Here is a 19,775-nt window from a genome sequence, read left to right on the forward strand (position 1 = left end):
CCCAATTGAACCTTCATGCCTCATCTTTACATAGGCCGCCCTCTTCCCTTTACCAAGGGATTCCAATTCCTTATTAAACCACGGCCCCCTCACACGAGCCTTTCCTCCCTGCCTGACGGGTACTTACTTATCAAGGACACTCAATAGTTGCTCCTTGAACCAGCTCCACATATCAGTTACGCCCTTGCCTTGAAGCTTACTTTTCTAAGCCACACATCCTGGGTCATGCCTCACCGCATCATAATTTCCCTGCCCCCAGCTATAACTCTTGCCCTGTAGTGCACTCTTATCCCTCTCCATCACTAGAGTAAAAGTCACCGAATTGTGGTCACTGTCCCCAAAGTGCTCACCTACCTCTAATTCTAACACCTGGCCTGGTTCATTACCCAGAACCAAATCCAGTATGGCCTCACCTCTTGTTGGCCTATCTACATATTGTGTCAGGAAACCCTCCTGCACACATTGGGTCCGGGTGGGTTGCTCTTCGAGGGGTCGGTGTGGACTTGTTGGGCCGAAGGGCCTGTTTCCACACTGTAAGTGATCTAATCTAATATCTGCCAACGACTTTTCATGTCACCTCCTAGCTCTTCTTAGCTCTCTCTTTGTGGGCGGCATGGTGGCACAGTGGTTAGCACTGCTGCCTCACAGCAGTAGTTCAGGTTCTGTCTCCCAAAGTTCTGTTCACCATCTACAAGTCACAAGCCAGGAGTATGATGGAATACTCCCCAATTGCCATGGATGCCCAATATGTCTTTCATCCTCTCATCTAAGACACTGATAGAAATTTTTAAAAGTTGGGGGCCCAGTATAGATATCTGTGAGTTCCCACTTGTCACATGCTGCCATCCTGCCGGGCGGCATGGTGGCACAGTGGTTAGCACTGCTGCCTCACAGCGCCAGAGACCTGGGTTCAATTCCCGCCTCAGGCAACTGTCTGTGTGGAGTTTGCACATTCTCCCTGTGTCTGTGTGGGTTTGCTCCTGTTTCCTTCCATAGTCCAAAGATGTGCAGGTTAGGTGAATTGGCCATGCTAAATTGTCCGTAGTGTTAGGTGTAGGGGTAAATGTAGGGGAATGGGTCCGGGTGGGTTGCTCTTCGAGGGGTCGGTGTGGACTTGTTGGGCCGAAGGGTCTGTTTCCACACTGTAAGTGATCTAATCTAATCATATCTGCCAACGACTTTTCATGTCCCCTCCTGGCTCTTCTTAGCTCTCTCTTTGTGGGCGGCATGGTGGCACAGTGGTTAGCATTGCTGCCTCACAGCGCCAGAGACCCGGGTTCAATTCCCGCCTCAGGCGACTGACTGTGTGGAGTTTGCACATTCTCCCCGAGTCTGCGTGGGTTTGCTCCGGTTTCCTCCCACAGTCCAAAGATGTGCAGGTTAGGTGAATTGGCCACGCTAAATTGCCCGTAGTGTTAGGTGAAGGGGTAAATGTAGGGGAATGGGTCTGGGTGGGTTGCGCTTTGGCGGGTCGGTGTGGACTTGTTGGGCCGAAGGGCCTGTTTCCACACTGTAAGTAGTCTAATCTAAAATGTTTTTGCCAGCTAGCCAATATTCTATTCATGCAATTATGTGACCCCCCCCCCCCCCACCAATACACCACAAAGTCCCACTTTATACAATAATCTTTTATGTGAAATCTTGCCACATGCCTTCTAACAATCCAAGTACAGTACATTAACAGTCTCCCCTTTATCCACTGTGCATGTTACTCCTTTACAGAATTCCAAATGAAGAAGGGCTCATGCCCGAACGTCGATTCTCCTGCTCCTTGGATACTGCCTGACCTGCTGCGCTTTTCCAGCAACACATTATCAGCAGAATTCCAATAAAGCCAACTGGCCTAAAGTTTCCTCTTTTCCACATCTTGAATAGAGGGATTATATTTGCCACTTCCTAGTCTGATAGAACTTTTCCACAATCTAACAAATTTTGCAAAGTTAATACCCGCACATGTATTCCCTCCTAAGCCATCTCTTTTAAGATACTATGATAAAGTTCATGTGGACCCAGAGACTTGTCAGTCTGCAACTCCATCAATTTGCTCAGCACTGCTTCCTTAGTGATTGTAATTTCAATCACTTCCTCACTTCCTTCAACCTTCTGATTTACAGTTATTACTGGGATGTCTCTATAGTGAAGCCAGATCAAAATTATTTATTCATTTCATCCACTATTTCTTTATTATTTATTATTAACTTCCCATTCTCACTCCTGGAAGACCAACACTTATTTTACTTATTTTTTCCTGTCATAGATATCTACAGAATCTTAGAGTCATAGAGTGATAGAGACGTACAGCATGGAAACAGACCCTTCGGTCCAACCTGTTCATGCCAACCAGATATCCCAACCCAGTCTAGTCCCACCTGCCAGCACCCAGCCCATATCCCTCCAAACCCTTCCTATTCACATACCCATCCAGATGCCTTTTAAATGTTGTAATTGTACCATCCTCCACCACATCCTCTGGCAGCTCATTCCATACACATACCACCCTCTGCGTGAAAAGGTTGCCCCTTAAGTCTCTTTTATATCTTTCCTCTCTCACCCTAAACCTACGCCCTCTAGATCTGGATTCCCCCACCCCAGGGAAAAAACCTTGTCTATTTATCCTAACCATGCCCCTCATGATTTTATAAACCTGTATAAGGTCACCTCTCAGCCTTTGTGGTTCCAGGGGAAACAGCCCCAGCCTGTTCAGCCTCTCCTTGTAGCTCAAATCCTCAAACCCTGGCAACATCCTTGTAAATCCTTTCTGAACCCTTTCAAGTTTCACAACATCCTTCCGATAGGAGGGAAACCAGAATTGCATGCAATATTTCAAAAGTGGCCTAACCAATGTCCTGTACAACCGCAACATGACCTCCCAACTCCTGTACTCAATACTCTGACCAATAAAGGAAAGTATCTTTCCCTATCTGTTTTTACATTTTTAGCAAGCTTCCTCTCGTGCTCTAATTTATTTATCCTGATTTACCTTTTAGTCATTTTCTGCCATTCCTTGTATTCCGACCAGTCATCTGACCTGCCACCCATTTTTGCAAAATCATATGCTTTTTCCTTAAGTTTGGTGCTATCCTTAATTTCCTTAGTTGACCACAGATGGTGAGACCTCCCTTTGGAATTTTTCTTTATTATAGAAATGTATTTACTCTGAATATTCTGAATTATGCTTTCAAATGACTGCTACAACTTCTCTATTGATCTATCCTCTAGCCTAATATCTCAGCTTACTTCAGCTAGCCCAGCTTTTGTACTACATAGTTGCCCTTATTTAACTTCAAAATACTAGTCTTAGATTCCCTCTTCTCCCTTTCAGACTGGATTAAAATTCAGTCATATTATGGTTACTGCTACTTAGACGTGTCTTCTCTCTGAGGTCATTAATTAATCTTGGTGCATTACACAATACCAAATCTAATATAGCTTGCTCTCTGTTTGATTCCAGAATTTGCTGCTGAGAGAACTTTTAGATTAGATTAGATTAGATTAGATTAGAGTGTGGAAACAGGCCCTTCGGCCCAACAAGTCCACACCGACCCGCCGAAGCGAAACCCACTCATACCCCTACATTTACCCCTTACCTAACACTACGGGCAATTTACCTGACCCTGACACATCTTTGGACTGTGGGAGGAAACCGGAGCAAACCCACGCAGACTCGGGGAGAACGTGCAAACTCCACACAGTCAGTCGCCTGAGGCGGGAATCGAACCCGGGTCTCTGGCGCTGTGAGGCAGCAGTGCTAACCACTGTGCCACCGTGCCGCCCACGACTTCTTTTGAGAGCATTGTATTAACTCTCCAGCTAGACTGTTATTGTCAACCTGATTCTTCCAGCTTTTATACAGACTAAAATAACCCATAACCTTTGCTTTCTCTTCATCACAAGCGCCAATATTTCTTTGTGTATATTTTTTTTCTACATCAAGGTTAATATTTAAAGGCCTGTAGATCATTCTCTCTAGTGATTTCTTTCTCCTGCTATTTCTCATCTCCATCACAACAGATTCTACATCCTGATCTCCCAAACCAAGATCATCTCTAACTGTTGTACCAATATCATCTTTGATTAGGACCGGTGCCTCTCTGCCATTACCTAGCTTCCTATTCTTGAATCTTTTATACCTCTCAATATCTAATCCTTGTTATCCTGTAACCATGTCCCTGTAATGTCTATCAGATCATATTTATTCACTTCAGTGTGTTCATTTGTTTTATTATGAATGCCACTCAGATTTAGATAGAGTCTTTTGCATTTTATTTTGTTATTTTTGAAGTATTTTGTCTTGACTGTCTTAAGTTTTTATCTCTCTGTCCCATCCTGCCATTCTCATCTTCATTTTCCTTATTAGTATCTCCCTGTCCTGCTTTGACTGTCCCTTGATTTGCTACATTGACGCAAGCTTGATCCTCCTTGGCCCCTTGTTTAATTAAAACCGAGTTCCTGAGTTATGTGGCTTGCATGAGAATCAGTACCACCATGGCTTATATGTAGATGGTCCCAGTGGTACAGGCCCCATTCTCCTCAGTACTGGCACTAGTGTTCCAACTGGAACACACTTCTCCCCACCAGGCTGTGAGTCGTACATTCACATCTGTAATTTTATTTTATCAACTGCCAATTTGCATGTGGCCGAGGAAGTAATGTGGAAATGATTACCTTTGAGGTTCTGCTTTGAAAGTTAGCACGTAATTTCGTATATACATGGAATGTCTTTTCTGGTTCTACCTATGTCTTTGGTACCAATGTTGACCACAACCGACAGATCCTCCTCTTCCCATTACAAGTTCTTTCTCCAGCCCGGAGCAGTATCCCAAACCTTGACTCCAGGCTGCCTTCTGAGCTTAAACTCTGTGTTGCAGAGAACAGTGTCAATCCCACTCACTACCTTAGTCCCCTCCAACCACTGCATTCCTTCTTATTCCCTCCTCTTCAATGATGTCTGTATAACAGTACCACAGTCAGTTTGCACATCCTCCCTGTAGCCTTTCATCCAAACAAGCTGAGAAAACCTTAAACCTATTAGGCAATTTCAAGAGCTGATGCTCCTGACTCTGTGTCCCTTTACCTGCCTCACCCAGAGTCACACGCTCCTGTCCCTAATCACTGATCAAATCACAAGACACTTCCCTAAGAAGTGTGGCTGCCTCCTGGAATATCCTTCTCATCCTTTCCTATCCATGCATTTGTCCAAATGCCCCTTAAATGTTGTTAATGTACCCACCTCAACCATTTCCACTGGCAACTTATTCCATATGCGTACCACCCTCTTGTGTAAAAACGTTGCCCCTCATTATTCTTTCCCTTCTAACCTTCAACTGATGCCCTCTAGTCCTCGATTCCCCAACCCTGGGAAAATGACTGAGTGCATTCACCATATCCATGCCTCTCATCATCTTATACACTTCTGTGATGCTCCCACCACTTCAGTCTCCTATGCTCTAAAGAGAAAAGTCCTTGCTTGTCTAACCTCTCCCGATAACTCAGACCAGACCAAAGTTGAGGACTCTGGGTCTGTACTCAGTGGAGTTTAGGAGGATGCAGGGGGATCTGATTGAAATTTACAGAATACTGAGAGTTCTGGATAGAGAGGACGTGGGATGTTTTTGTAGTGATTGTAATGATGTCAGCCAGGTGGACAACATAGACGATGAGATCCCTGATTAGGGCTGTTAATTTGGTCCAATCAGGGAATCCTGGCTGATAGATAGGAATAAGAGTGTCAGATGTTTTTGTTCACTCTGAGAGCTGGCTCTGAGGGAGCTGGATCAGTGTCAAGGATTCACCACTTGTAAATAAAGTGTGTCTTGGTAGTGGGATACTGGCCTCTGTGCAGTTATATCAGTTTCCACTAATAGGAGAGACTAGAACCCAAGCAACAGCCTCGGAATGAAGGGACAACTCTTTAGAACTGAGATGAGGAGGACTTTCTTCAGCCAGTGAATCTCTGCAATTTATTGCTGCAGAGAGCTATGGAGACCAAGTATTTGAGTATGTTTAATACAGGGATAGATAGGTTCTTGATTGGTAAGAGTATCGAGGGCTACAGAGAGAAGACAGGAGAATGGGGTTGAGAAACATATTGATTGAATGATGGAGCAGATCGATGGGCCAAATGGCCTAATTCTGCTCTTATTGCCTGATGGACCGGCAATGTTTTATCCTGACGGTCACCACTCAGATAAAGGGACAGGTTGAGAAGTTTATTCCTGATTGATTGATTGATTTACTGTCATGTGCACTGAAGTACAATGAAAAGCTTTGTTTACAAGAAGTACAGGCAGATCATAGTAAGCAGGGATGTACAGATCAAAAAAAACATAGACAAAGGCATCCAGGTTACATTGCACAGGGCGTGCGCTAGCCAAGAGCAATGTTAACAAGACAATTTCAGCTGGTGCAGAAATGGAACCCAAATCACTGGTATTTCTTTACATCACAAACTGGCCATTCAGTGAGCTGAGCTAACTGACACCAAGTCTTTGTTATTATGGGGAGAATGAAACACACAAACTGTGATTTCCTACAAGTACAGCAATGTAAAAGTAACCAGCTACTTTGTGCTAGTGGCATGGATTGAGGGACATATATTGACATACAAGCAAATGAATTGGGGTGGAGAAAGCCATTTGCCCCTTGAGCTGCTCCACCATTCACTAAGTTCATGCATGCTCTGATTCCTCCACATTCCTACCTCACATTTCACCTGCTTCTTATCAAATATCTATTCACAACTGCCTCAAAAATATTCAAGGACACTGCTTACATCACCTTTTGTGGAAGAAAGTTCCAAAGACTCATGACTATCTGTGAGAAAAAAATCCTCTCATTTCTGTCTCAAATGAGATGTTTAAGGCTGAAGGTGGGAAGGGTGAGGCAATAGTGTCCGACAAGGGAAGTCAGGGACAGCATAACAGCAAAAGAAAAATTATATAATTTTGGTGGGATTAGTGGGGAGCCAGAGGATTGGGAAGCCTTTAAAAACCAGCAGAGAATAACCAAAAAAGCAATAAGGGGAGGAAAAGATGAAATGTGAGAGTAAGCTTGCTAGTAATATAAAAGAGGAATGTAAGTTTTTTTCAGGTATTTAGAATGTAAGAGAACATCAAGAGTGGACATTGGACCATGGGGAAATGAGGCTGGTGAAGTAGTAGGGGAACAAAGAAATGGCAGAGGAACTGAACAGGTACTTTGCATCAGTTTTCACAGTGGAAGACACTAGCAGCATACCAGAACTTCATGAGACTCAGGAAACAGAGGTGAATGTAGTGGCCAACAGTGAAGAGAAGACGCTGGGGAAGCTGAAAGGTCTGAAGGTGGATCAAACACACGGACCAGATGGAATACAGTCCAACATTCAGAAGGAGAGAGCTGAGGAGATTGTGGAGGCATTGGTGGTGATCTTTCAGGAATCACTGGAGTCAGGCAGTGTCCCAGATGACTGAAAATGACTAATATAACAGCCCTGTTTAAGAAAGGAGGGAGGCAGGTTAACCTGATCTTGGGTATTGGTAAGATTTTAGAGTCCATTATTAAGAATGAGATTGTGGAGTACTTAGAAGTGCATTGCACAATAGGGCTTAGTCTGCACAACCTTCAACTGACAAATCTGGTTAGAATCCTTTGAGGATGTAATGAGCAAGTTGGGATCTATTTGGATTTCTAGAAGACCTTCAACAAGGTGGCACATTGAGGCTGCTAAGTAAGATAATAGCCTATGGTGTAGGGGCAAGGCAGTGGCATGGATAGAGGATTGGCAGACTGACAGAAAGCAGAGAGTGGGGATAAAAGGGTCATTTTCAAGATGGCAGTTGGTGACTAGTGGAGTCTCACTGGATCCATGTTGGGACCACAACTATTTACGTTATACATGAATGATCTGAGTGAAGGAACTGAGGACATTGTTGTGAAGTTTGACTGGAACCCCAGGGTAGAAGCAGATATTACAGTAAGGTTTAAAAGGCATTTAGACAGACACATGAACAGGCAGGGTAAAGAGGTAAAAGCACCATCTGAAGGCAGATGGGATTAATTTAGGATGGCATCATGATTGGCACAGATATGGTGGGTCAAAGGGTCTGTTCCTTCACTGTTCTATACATTCTATGATTAGCATCTCCCAAAGAGGAAACATCCTTGCCACATCCACTAAGTCAAGACTCTCAAGATCTTATAGAATCCCTACAGTGTGGAAACAGGCCATTTGGTCCAACAAGTCCCACATCGATCCTCCGAAGAATAACCCACTCATTGTTGTGGTTCTGTTCGCCGAGCTGGAAGTTTTTGTTGCAAACGTTTCGTCACCTGTCTGGGTGACATCTTCAGTGCTTGGGAGCCTCCTGTGAAGCGCTTCTGTGGTGTTTCCTCCGGCATTTATAGTGGCCTGTCCCTGCCGCTTCCGGTTGTCAGTTTCAGCTGGGACTGGGACTGGGACAACACTACCATTATAGGGCAAGCGAAACAAAGAACAGCCAGGGAATTCCTAGAAGCTTGGCACTCATCCACAAACTCCATCAACAAACACATAGACCTGGACCCAATATACCGGCCACTACAGCGGACAGCTGAAACTGACAACCGGAAGCGGCAGGGACAGGCCGCTATAAATGCCGGAGGAAACACCACAGAAGCGCTTCACAGGAGGCTCCCAAGCACTGAGGATGTCACCTAGACAGGGGACGAAACGTTTGCAACAAAAACTTCCAGCTCGGCGAACAGAACCACAGCAACGAGCACCTGAACTACAAATCTTCTCACAAACTTTGAATAACCCAATCAGACTCATTCCCCTAACCTATTACTTTATATTTACCCCTGACTAATGTGCCTAACCTACACATCCCTGAACACTATGAGCAATTTAGCATGGCCAACCCACCCTAACCTGCACATCTTTGGACTGTAGGAGGAAACCCACACAGACAGTTGCCTCAGGCTGGAATCAAACCCAGGTCCCTGGCGCTGTAAGGCAGCAGTGCTAACCACTGAGCCACCATGTCACCAATCCAGGGTTTAATACACCAAGGAGAAGCACCTTGCTCTAATTTGGAATAGGGGCCCTGGGTTCTTTTACATCCACCTGAGAGGGCAAGTGGATCCTCAGTTTAATGTGTCTTCTGAAAGTCAGTTTATCCTAATGTGCAACACTCTCTCCGTATGAGTGTGTCAGGATTGCTTTGTGTGATCCAGCCTTTGGACTGGGATTACTGGTGATCCTATGATGGAGATGGCTTTGCAGGATAATTCCATTACATTGGTAATCCAGGGATCCAATCCAATGAGTTGGATCCTATCATGGCAGCTAGAAGAATTTAAATTCTATTATAAAACTGGAATTGAAAGACATGCTCATTAATGGTAACCATGAAATTAGCATTGATTATCTGATCAATCCATCAGGTTCTCTAATGTTCTTTAGGAAATGAAATATCCTTCCCTGTCCTAACACAGAGGAGATTCAAGAGCAATGTGATTGACACTTCTCTGAAAGAACTGAGCAGGCCATTCAATTAGGGATGGGCAACAAAAACTGGCCTTGACAAAGATATTCACTTCTCATGAAAGAATACCTTGTAAAAACTGAGGTAAATCAGGAGGGTAATTGCTGTTCAGTGGGATAAATTTGCAGTTTATATGTTGCTCTCTGATTTACAGACCTTTGATGTGGAGGTGCCAGTGTCGGACTGGGGTGGACAAAGTTAAAAATCACACAACTCCAGGTTATAGTCCAACAGGTTTATTTGGAAGCACTAGCTTTCGGAGCGCTGCTCTTTCATCAGGCAGCTAGTGGAGTAAGATCATAGGACACAGAATTTATAGCGAAAGATCATAGTGTCATACACTGATGCAACACATTGAACAAACCTAGATTGCTGTTAAGTCTTTCATCTTTTAGAAAAGGTTGTAGGTTTCGATTCATTAATATGTAAATCACAGAACTTTTTTCAACTCATTTTCCCAAGATGGCAGATTCTAACCTCACACCTTTAATGCATTGTCTGAGCTGAGATGTCACCTTTTTTTTATAAAACCTGAAGTAATCTTGGGAATGTGATTGGAAGAAGTTCTGGGATTTACATCTTAATGAATCAAAACCTGCAAACCATTCTAAAAGATGAAAAACTTAACAGCAATCTGAGTTTGTTCGATATATCGCATCAGTGTATGACACTATGATCTTTCACTAGCTACCTAATGAAAGAGCAGCGCTCCAAAAGCTTTCAGTTACAAATACACCTGGTGTCCTGTGATTTTTAATTTTACAGACCTGTGAAGTTTTTAACTCATAAACGTAACCTCTAAAGTATTAAAGATGCCTGAGAAGTTCTGTACATGATTTACCATTGTTGACAGCAATTGTCTCACCTATATTCTGTTCATTCCTTGGGGCGGGGGGGTTGTTTTGTTTTGGGTTACAGCTGAAGGATCAACCACTGTCGAAGAAGACGGATATAAAAAGAGGACCACGTGGTTATGTTGTGACGAGGGAAGTCACATCCAAACAGGTAAATCATGAGAGGATTAGCTGTACTCACATATAAAAGAGTCCAGCATTGAATATCAAAGATTTCACTGTGGCGTAAGGACAGAAATATTAATGTCATAAATTATGAATGTTTGACACTGTGGCTTTGTTATTTACGGGATTTGAACAAACCTGGCAAGGCCAGGATTTATTATCTGTCCCCAACTGCTATCAAGGAGGGTGCTAGTGAGGCACCTTCATGGGTGTTTTAATTGTTCAGCCATTATAGAGGCTTGTTAAGAGTTAAATAAAAACCAAAAAAAAACTGCAGATGCTGTAAATCAGATGAGCTCAGCAGGTCTGGCAGCATCTGTGAAGAGAAATCAGAGTTAACGTTTCGGGTCCAGTGACCTTTCCTCAGAACTGATAGTAGCTAGGAAAATGTGGGTTTTTATGCAGAAGATAGGATTGGGATGGGATAAGGAGAAATGATAGGTGGGGATAGAGCCCAAAGAGAGAGAAAAGCATTTGGATAGACAAAGGAATGGTTAATGATCTGGCTAGGAGAGTCAATAGCTGTTAATGGAGATTGTTAGTGGCTAACACTGAATTGTGTGTAATAGCAGACTATATGATCATAGTTTCATATTAATAGAAGCAAGAGTAGGCCATTTGGCCCATCGAGCCTGCTCCACTATTCATTAAGATCATGGCTGATCTATCCATCATCTCAGCTCCTCCTACCTTCACTATCCCCATAACCCTTCATTCCCCTAACATGCAAAAACCCATCCAACTAGGTCTTGAATATATTTAATGAAGCTGCCTCTACTGCTTCCTTGAGCAGAGAATTCCATAGATCCACTACTCTCTGGGAAAGCAGTGCCTTCTCATCTCTGTCCTGAATCTATTCCCCTAATTTGGAGCCAGGTCCCCTAGTCCTAGTCTTACTCACCATGAAAACAACTTGCCTCTCTCTACCTTATCTATTCCTTTGATAATTTTATATATTTCTATAAGATCCCCTCTCAATCTTCTAAATTCTAGCAAGTACAGTCCCAATTCATGTATGAGCACTCCTAAGTCCCACTGCACGACATCATGCTGCAATCTTTCACCATTTAAATAATACTGACCTACTACTTTTACTTCCAAAGTGCATAACCTCACATTTACCAACATTGTATTCCTTCTGCCAGACCCTTGCTCACTCACTTAACCTATTGGGGTGGCAGGGTGGCTCAGTGGTTAGCACTGCTGCCTCACAATGCCGGGGACCTAGGTTCAATTCCTGCCTTCAGGTGACTGTATGTGTGGAGTTTGCACATTCTCCCTGCATCTGTGTGTGTTTCCTCTGGGTACTCTGGTTTCCTCCCACAATCCAAAGATAATTTGCCACAGTGTTAGGCACATTCGTCAGGGGTAAATGTAGGGGAATGGGTCTGGATGGGTTAGTCTTTGGAGGGTTAGTGTGGACTTGTTGGGCTGAAGAGCCTGCTTCCACACTGTGGGGAATCTAAGCTATTTAAATCTCTCTGCAGACCCTCCACATCCTCTGCACAGTTTGCCTTTCAACTTAGTGTCATCAGCAAACCTGGATATGTTATACTCAGTCTTCTCTTCCAAATCGTTTATATATATCATGAACAGTTACAGGCCCAATGGTGATCCCTGTGGAACCCCACTCACCTCTGATCTCCAACCAGAGAAACCCCCATTTATCCCAACTCTCTGTTTTCTATTGGTGTGTACTATTTACAAGATGCACTGCAAAATTCACCAAAGATCCTTTGATAGTGCTTTCCAAACCCACGACCACTTCCATCTAGAAGGATAAGGGCAGCAGATATATGGGAACACCACCCTCTGCAAGTTCCCTCCAAACCACTTACCATCCTGACTTGGAAATATACGGCCATTCCTTCACAGTCGTTGGGTCAAAATCTTGGAATTCCTTGCCTACCGGCATTGTGGGTCAACCCACAGCAAGCGGACTGCAGTGATTCAAGAAGGCAGCTCACCACCACCTTCTCAAGGGCAAATTGAAATGGGCTATCAATGCTGGCCAAGCGGCAACGCCCAAGTCCCACAAATGAATAAAAAGAAAAGCCCTCTATCCATGCTAGTGCATTCCCCGCAACTCTCTGCATTCTTATCTAATGGATGAGTCTTTTATGTGGCAGCTTATCAAACATCTTCTGGAAATCCAAGTACACAACATCCACCTGTCCCCTCCATTCACCTCATTTGCTCCATCCTCAAAGAACTCCAGTAAGTTTGTCAGACATGACCTTCCCTTCCTGAATCCATGCTGTGTCTGCCCGATGGAACCTTTTCCATCCAGATGTTTCATTATTTCTTCTTTAATGATAGCCTCCAGCATTTTCCTGACTACAGATGTTAAGCTAACTGGCCTATAGTTACCTGCCTTTTGCCTACAGTCTTTTTTAAACAGCCGCATGACATTCACGGTCTTTCAGTCCACTTGGACCTGTCTGGAGTCCAGTGAATTTTGGTCAATTACCACTAACACATCTACTATAACTTCCACCATTTCTTTCATAACCGTGGGATGCATTCCATCAGGACCAGGGGACTTATCAAACATTTAGACCCTCAAGTTTGCTCAACACTACCCCTTTAGTGGTAACAATTTAATTGAGGTCCTCACCTCCCATCGTCTCCTTAACATCATGCTTTGGCATGTTAGACACATCTTCCACTGTGAAGACTGACACAAAATAGTTATTCCAGTCCTCAGCCGTTTCAGCATTAACCAATATTAATTCCCTTTCTTATCCTGCAAGGAACCTACATCCACTTTAGCCAGCCTTTTCTGTTTCATATATTTATAACATCTTTTCCTACCTGTTGTTATATTCTGTGCTAGTTTGCATTCATAATCTATCTTTCCTTTCTTTATCTCTTGCTTCATTGTTCTTTACTACTTTTTAAAGTTTTCCCAATCTTCCTGTTTCCCAGTACTCTTGGTTACTTTGTAAGCCTGAGCTTTTAATTGGATGCCTTCCTTTATTTCCTTGGTTATCCAAGGGTGGCTCCTCCTACCCTAGCTATCCTTGTTTTTGACTGGAATATACTTTCCTTGCACACTGAAAAATCTCTTTGAAAGTCCTCCACTTATCCTCAACTGTTCCACCATATATCTTGTGTTCCCCAGTGTAATTTAGCCAACTCCTTCCTCATCTCATTATAGTCTCCCTTGTTTAAGCATAACACCCTGGATTTAAATTATATTATTTCATCCTCCATTTGTATCCGAAATTCGATCATACTGTGATCACCTTTTCCATGACGATCCTTAACTATGAGACCATTAATTTTACCTGTCTCATTACACAGGTTCAGATCTAAGATTGCACAATCCCTTGTAGGTTAGGTAACATGCTGTTCAAGAAAGGTATCATAGATGAGTTCAGTGAACTCCTCTACCGACTTGATTCGGCCAATCAATGTGCATGTTAAGGTCCCCTATGACTACTGCCGTTCCATTCTTACATGTGTCAAATATTTTTTGATTAATCACCTGTGGCATTGTGGCCTATAGTCTACCCCCACCAGTGAATTCTTCCCTTTACTATTTCTGATCTCCACCCAAATGGATTCAACATTTTGCTCCTCAGATCCAATAATCATCTCTCCCTATTGCCTTAATCTCATCCTTAATTAAGAGTGCAACCCCACCTCCCTTACTCTCCTGCCTATCCTTCCTAATCACCTGATACCCATGGATATGTCATCACCACCTTGCAACCATAAATCATACTCCTTTGTACTGAATTGCACAACACATCAACCTTGTTTCAAATACTACAGACATTCAGATAAAGTACCCTTATACTCATTGTCCCTTTAGAATCTAGCAGTCTCCCTGTCTTTTGCATATGATTCTGTCACTCAGTTTTACGTTTTCTTTTCGAACTTTTGCTCTGGCCTCTACATTGCTTCCTTCTGCCTTTCTGCCTGGACTCCCATCCTCTTGCCATTTTAAAAGGCCTGGTGTTTGGGAATTGAGGCGAGAACATAGGAGAGTTCAGACCCTAAATTTAATGAAATCAATATTAAATCCAGAAGGCTGCAGGGTTAGTGTTCATTAGCAGAGGGATTGAATTCAAGAGTCGTGAAGTGATGTTACAGCTGTACAGGACCTTGGTTAGGCCACATTTGGAGTACTGTGTGCAGTTCTGGTCGCCTCACTTTAGGAAAGATGTGGAAGCTTTGGAGAAGGTGCAGAGAAGATTTATCAGGATGTTGCCTAGAATGGAGAATAGGTCGTACGAGGATAGGTTGAGAGTACTAAGCCTCTTCTAATTGCAACGGCAAAGGATGAGGGGTGACTTGATAGAGGTTTATAAGATGATCAGAGGAATAGATAGAGTAGACAGTCAGAAACCTTTTCCCCTGGTACAACAGAGTGTTACAAGGGTACATAAATTTATGGTGAAGGGTGGAAGGTATAGGGGAGATGTCAGGGGTGAGTTCTTTACCCAGAGAGTGGTGGGGGCATGGAATGCGCTGCCTGTGGGAGTGGTAGAGTCAGAATCATTGGCGAACTTTAAGTGGCAATTGGATAGGTACAAGGATGGGTACTTAAGCTGGGACAAATGTTCGGCACAACATCGTGGGCCGAAGGGCCTGTTCTGTGCTGTATTGTTCTATGTTCTATGTTCTATGGAGCAGAGGCTGGACAGACAGCCTGCTCTACGTTGCTGCTCTTGGCTCCATTGCTTATGATACACACGTGGGACTTTAACGTGGTTTTCCAGTGGTGAAGAGATAAGCCATATGTCTTGTGTGAAGTCTCAAGAAGGCACCTTCCATCTCCGAGAAGACAGCCTGGTGTTTTCTATATAAGGTGGAAATGGGTGGGAATGGCTATCGCTTCAGATGGAAGGTATTGTGGCTGCTGTTGGGGATTGTGAACAACATGACGTTCAGTACAGGTTCACACGCCGACTGCACAATAACATGGGGAGAGTTCGTCAAGGCATATAAACTATTAGGAAAGCCACGATAGACTGATGAATGGACTCACTAAGTTCAAATAATGCTGACCGTGTTGATGTTGATCTTGTCTAGTTCACGTCCTGTTCCGTGTAACCTGTATGCCTTAGTCTGTCCAAGTCTATTTCCACCCTATGATCTGTCTGGCCATGCTTACTATGACCTGTCTCCATTGCTCAAAATTTTTCCCTGCACTGAGGTACACGTGACAATAAATCAAACCAATCAATCCTGGGTAAAGTATGGAATTTCTGACCCTATCAATGTCTCTTTTGGAAGTAAATGATCGCTGCCACTCCTTGTGTTTCAGCGTCACCATTTCTTCGTCTCTCACAGCTCTATAGATTAAACACTCAGCTTCTTTACTCTATCCTCATGTTACCGTGTCTGTGGTAAGGAGATCATTCGTTACAAAGAAGATCAAATCCATAGAGTGTGCCCCGAATGCTCTCTCAGCAAGGCTCGACAACAGCAGGAAGATGGCTTTACTTATGTACGCGAATCAGCTTACCATGAAGGACAGCATAACATTGACAGCACCCATTACTTACACAGGGTTTGATTCGGAGCAGTCACCATAGACTTGTGTGTGGGAGATCATGCTTCCCAAATTTGTGAGAGTTCTTTGATGAAGTGACCAAGAAGCTTGATGAAGGCAGAGCGGTAGACGTAGTCTCTATGGATTTCAGTAACGCCTTTGATAAGGTTCCACATGGCAGGCTGCTCTGGAAGGTTCCATCACGTAGAATGCTGGGGGAACTGGCCAATTGGTTACACAGTTGGTTTGATGGTCGGAAGCAGAGGGTTTAGTGGAAAAATGCTTGTCAGTCTGGAGGCTGGGTCCATATCTGTTTGTTGTCTATGAATTAGTTGAGAATGTACAAGACATGATTAGCCAGTTTACAGATCACAGAAAAATAAGTGGAAGCATGATCAGTGAGGAATTTTATCAGAAATTGCAGCAGGAACTTAATCAGGTGGGGAATTCGGCCGAGTAATGGCAAATGGAATTTAATATAGACGCGTGACGTCTTGCATTTTGGAAACTCAATTCAAGATAGGAGTTGTTGTGGTTCTGTTCACCGAGCTGGGAATTCGTCTTGCAAACGTTTCGTCCCCTGTCTAGGTGACATCCTCAGTGCTTGGGAGCCTCCTGTGAAGCGCTTCTGTGCTGTTTCCTCTGGCATTTATAGTGGTTTGTCTCTTCCGCTTCCGGTTGTCAGTTCCAGCTGTCCGCTGTAGTGGCCGGTATGTTGGGTCCAGGTCGATGTGTTTGTTGATAGAGTCTGTGGATGAGTGCCCTGCCTCTAGGAATTCCCTGGCAGGAATTCCTTGCCATGCCTCTAGGAATTCCTAGTGGCATGGCACTCATCCACAGACTCTATCAACAAACACATCGACCTGGACCCAACATACCGGCCACTACAGCAGACAGCTGGAACTGACAACCGGAAGCGGCAGAGACAGACCACTATAAATGCCGGAGGAAACAGCACAGAAGCGCTTCACAGGAGGCTCCCAAGCACTGAGGATGTCACCTAGACAGGGGACGAAACGTTTGCAAGACAAATTCCCAGCTCTTCGAACATAACCACAACAACGAGCACCCGAACTATAAATCTTCTCCCAAATCAAGATAGGAGTTTCATGGTGAATGGGAGGGCCTTAAGGGGTGTAGTGGGCAGAGAGACCTTGGGGTTCAGGTGCACGGTTCCCTGAGAGTGGAGTCACAGGTAGTCAGTGCAGAGAAATAGCCTTTTGGCACACTGGCCTTCATCAGTCAGGATTTTGACTATAGAAGTTGGGAATTTATGTTGCAGTTGCACAGGACTTTGGTAAGGCCGCATTTGGAGTTTGTGTTCAGTTTTGTCACCTTGTTATGGGGAGGATGTTATTAAATTAGAAAGAGTGTCGAAGAAATTTACAAGGACATTGCCAGGACCCAATGATCTGAGTTATAGGGAGAGCGTGGAAAAGCTAGGACCTTTTCTTGAGATTGTAGGAGACTGGGGGCGGCGGGAGCTTATAGAGCTGTATAAGATCATGAGGGGTATGGATAGGATTAATGCTCTCAGTCTTTTTCCAAGGTGTAAAGAATCGACGATTAGAGGGGATCAGTTTAAGCTTAGAGGGGAAGGAAAAAAAGGGAACCTGAGGGACGACTTCTTTACACAGCGGATGGTATGTGGATGAGCTGCCAGCAGATGTGGTTGAAGATGTGGTTGGGTACATGAACAACAACCCACATATTAAACATTACAATCTCAAGACCACACAGTCTCTATCTTCCTCGCTATGTTCACTCTTCCAGCTGCTGATCTCCCTGGGTCATGTTTTTTTTTGCTGCAAGTAGGTTTGACATGAACATTTATCTTTGATAGAGAGTGTTTGAGATGGTCAGTTAGCACTTCTGCTATACAGCAGTTACTTTGTTGTTGGATAGCAGTGGCTCTCCCTTTCGAGTTCAAAATGCTGGGTTTATATACTTCCCATGATACAATAATTATCATAATTTGATTGCTTTCCATGTGTCCAAACAATAATATTCAAATTCCGTCGGCTTCTTGTATCCGTTGGTTGTATTTGAATTGCCGACAAAGCAGCAACCAAAACTCAGGTATCCATTTCCCAACTAATTGTGACATGTGTAACAGACTGACCTTTAGCTGGCATCTGTCGCTGTACTTTCTATTCAACAAGACCCATTCTGTCTTAAAGTGACCAGACATGCTTTAGGCTTCATAACACCTCCCCCCTTCAGAAAAGAAAAGGAACCATCAGAATTAAAAGAATTAATTCTTAATCCCATTATTATTAAATACAGAAGTATTCATCTCAGTTATAGCATTCATATTAATTCTGCACACCTATACAACACTGGGAGAAGTCAAATCTTATCTAAACGTTTTCCTTTAAATCCGCGATAATACATCTGCTGTCACATTGTAGGAGCGGCAGCATGTACAGTTTGTAAGTTTAAAGTCGGTAAGCTAAGACTTCAATGAAATAGTCTCATATTCCGGTCTTTAAAAATTCTAAAAAATGCGAGAGATTTGTCATTGTCCACAACCATCTCCGACAATTTGTTTATCATATAAACATTAAAATGATGTCAGGCCAGTACGAAACTTAATCATTCTTGTTCAATAATGGAGATTTTGCATTTTGTTTCTGGTGGATATTGTGTTTTTTCGACAAGTAGCCAATTAGCCATTCAGTTCCATCATCATCTTTCTGTATCAATACATCTCCGAGCCCTATATCCCTACATCAGACATAATTTTCAAAGGATTTGAAAATATTTGGTGTATCTAAACCTGATGCGGTTATTAATCCTGCCTTAAACTCTCAAATGCCTCCTGGCACTGTTTTGTCCACCACAATTCTGTGTTCTTCCTTAGTAAGTCTATTAGAGGTGCCAATACGCTGCTGAAGTTTGCAACAAACTTCCGATAGAATCCACTCAGTTCCAAAAATCGAAGCCCTCTTTCTTCGAGGATGGTCGTGGAAATTCCTCAGAGCCCTTCGTCTTTGTGTTCCATGGGGTCAACCTTCCATGTCCAATGTAATGTCCCAAGAACATCACCTCTGCCTTCGAGAATTCTGTTTTCTTTAAGTTTATTACCAAGTTTGCTTCTTGTAATCGGTCAAAATACTCTGCCAACTGTCACATGTGAGCTTTCAATCACTTGCTAAAGATCACTACATCATACAGATAAGCTGCACAATTTGTACATCTGACCACAACTCTGTTCCTGAGTCTTATATGTCTCTGGAGCATTATTCATTCACATGACATTCTGTAACTATTTTGTCATATCCGGTATCTTTATCAGATAGTTTAACCGACTCAACAATTTTGTTAACTTGAAAGGGGCCACTAAACCTGGCTTTGAAGGGGTTTCCTACCACTGGTGGCAATACTAATACGTCATCACCACGGGAAATCCTCAAAGTTTCAGAGTTTTATTCTGCTACCAGTTTCACTCAGGTGCTGTTTAGTAACTCATCTCTTCCATCTCATTTCTCCCTCACCTCAGATACATAATCCAAGTGTGAGATCTCCGGCTTCGGTCCTGACAATTTATATTTAATTAATTTCAAAGGGCCTCTCACATTATGTACGAATATTAACTCAATGGAAGTAAACGGTGTAGATTTATTTGGGGCATCTCTAATGGCGAACAATATAATGGGGCACCTTTATCCCAATCATTCGGGTAATTCTGACAGTACACTGTTAATATTGTCTTCCGCTTCTGATGCCAACTTTCCAAGGCCC

The 19,775-nt window shown here is 43.3% G+C and overlaps 1 protein-coding gene across 1 annotated transcript in view; it reads left to right on the top strand.

Annotated features, from left to right (window-relative positions):
• Positions 1-19,775, top strand: part of LOC122552047 (ciliogenesis associated TTC17 interacting protein) — a 98,611-nt gene that overhangs the window by 41,060 nt on the left and 37,776 nt on the right. The window contains exon 5 of the mRNA XM_043694601.1: positions 10,425-10,511. Coding sequence (XP_043550536.1) covers positions 10,425-10,511 — 87 coding nt within the window. The remainder of the gene's footprint in view (positions 1-10,424; positions 10,512-19,775) is intronic.

This window comes from Chiloscyllium plagiosum, chromosome 7 (assembly GCF_004010195.1).
Source record: "Chiloscyllium plagiosum isolate BGI_BamShark_2017 chromosome 7, ASM401019v2, whole genome shotgun sequence".
Taxonomy (NCBI): domain Eukaryota; kingdom Metazoa; phylum Chordata; class Chondrichthyes; order Orectolobiformes; family Hemiscylliidae; genus Chiloscyllium; species Chiloscyllium plagiosum.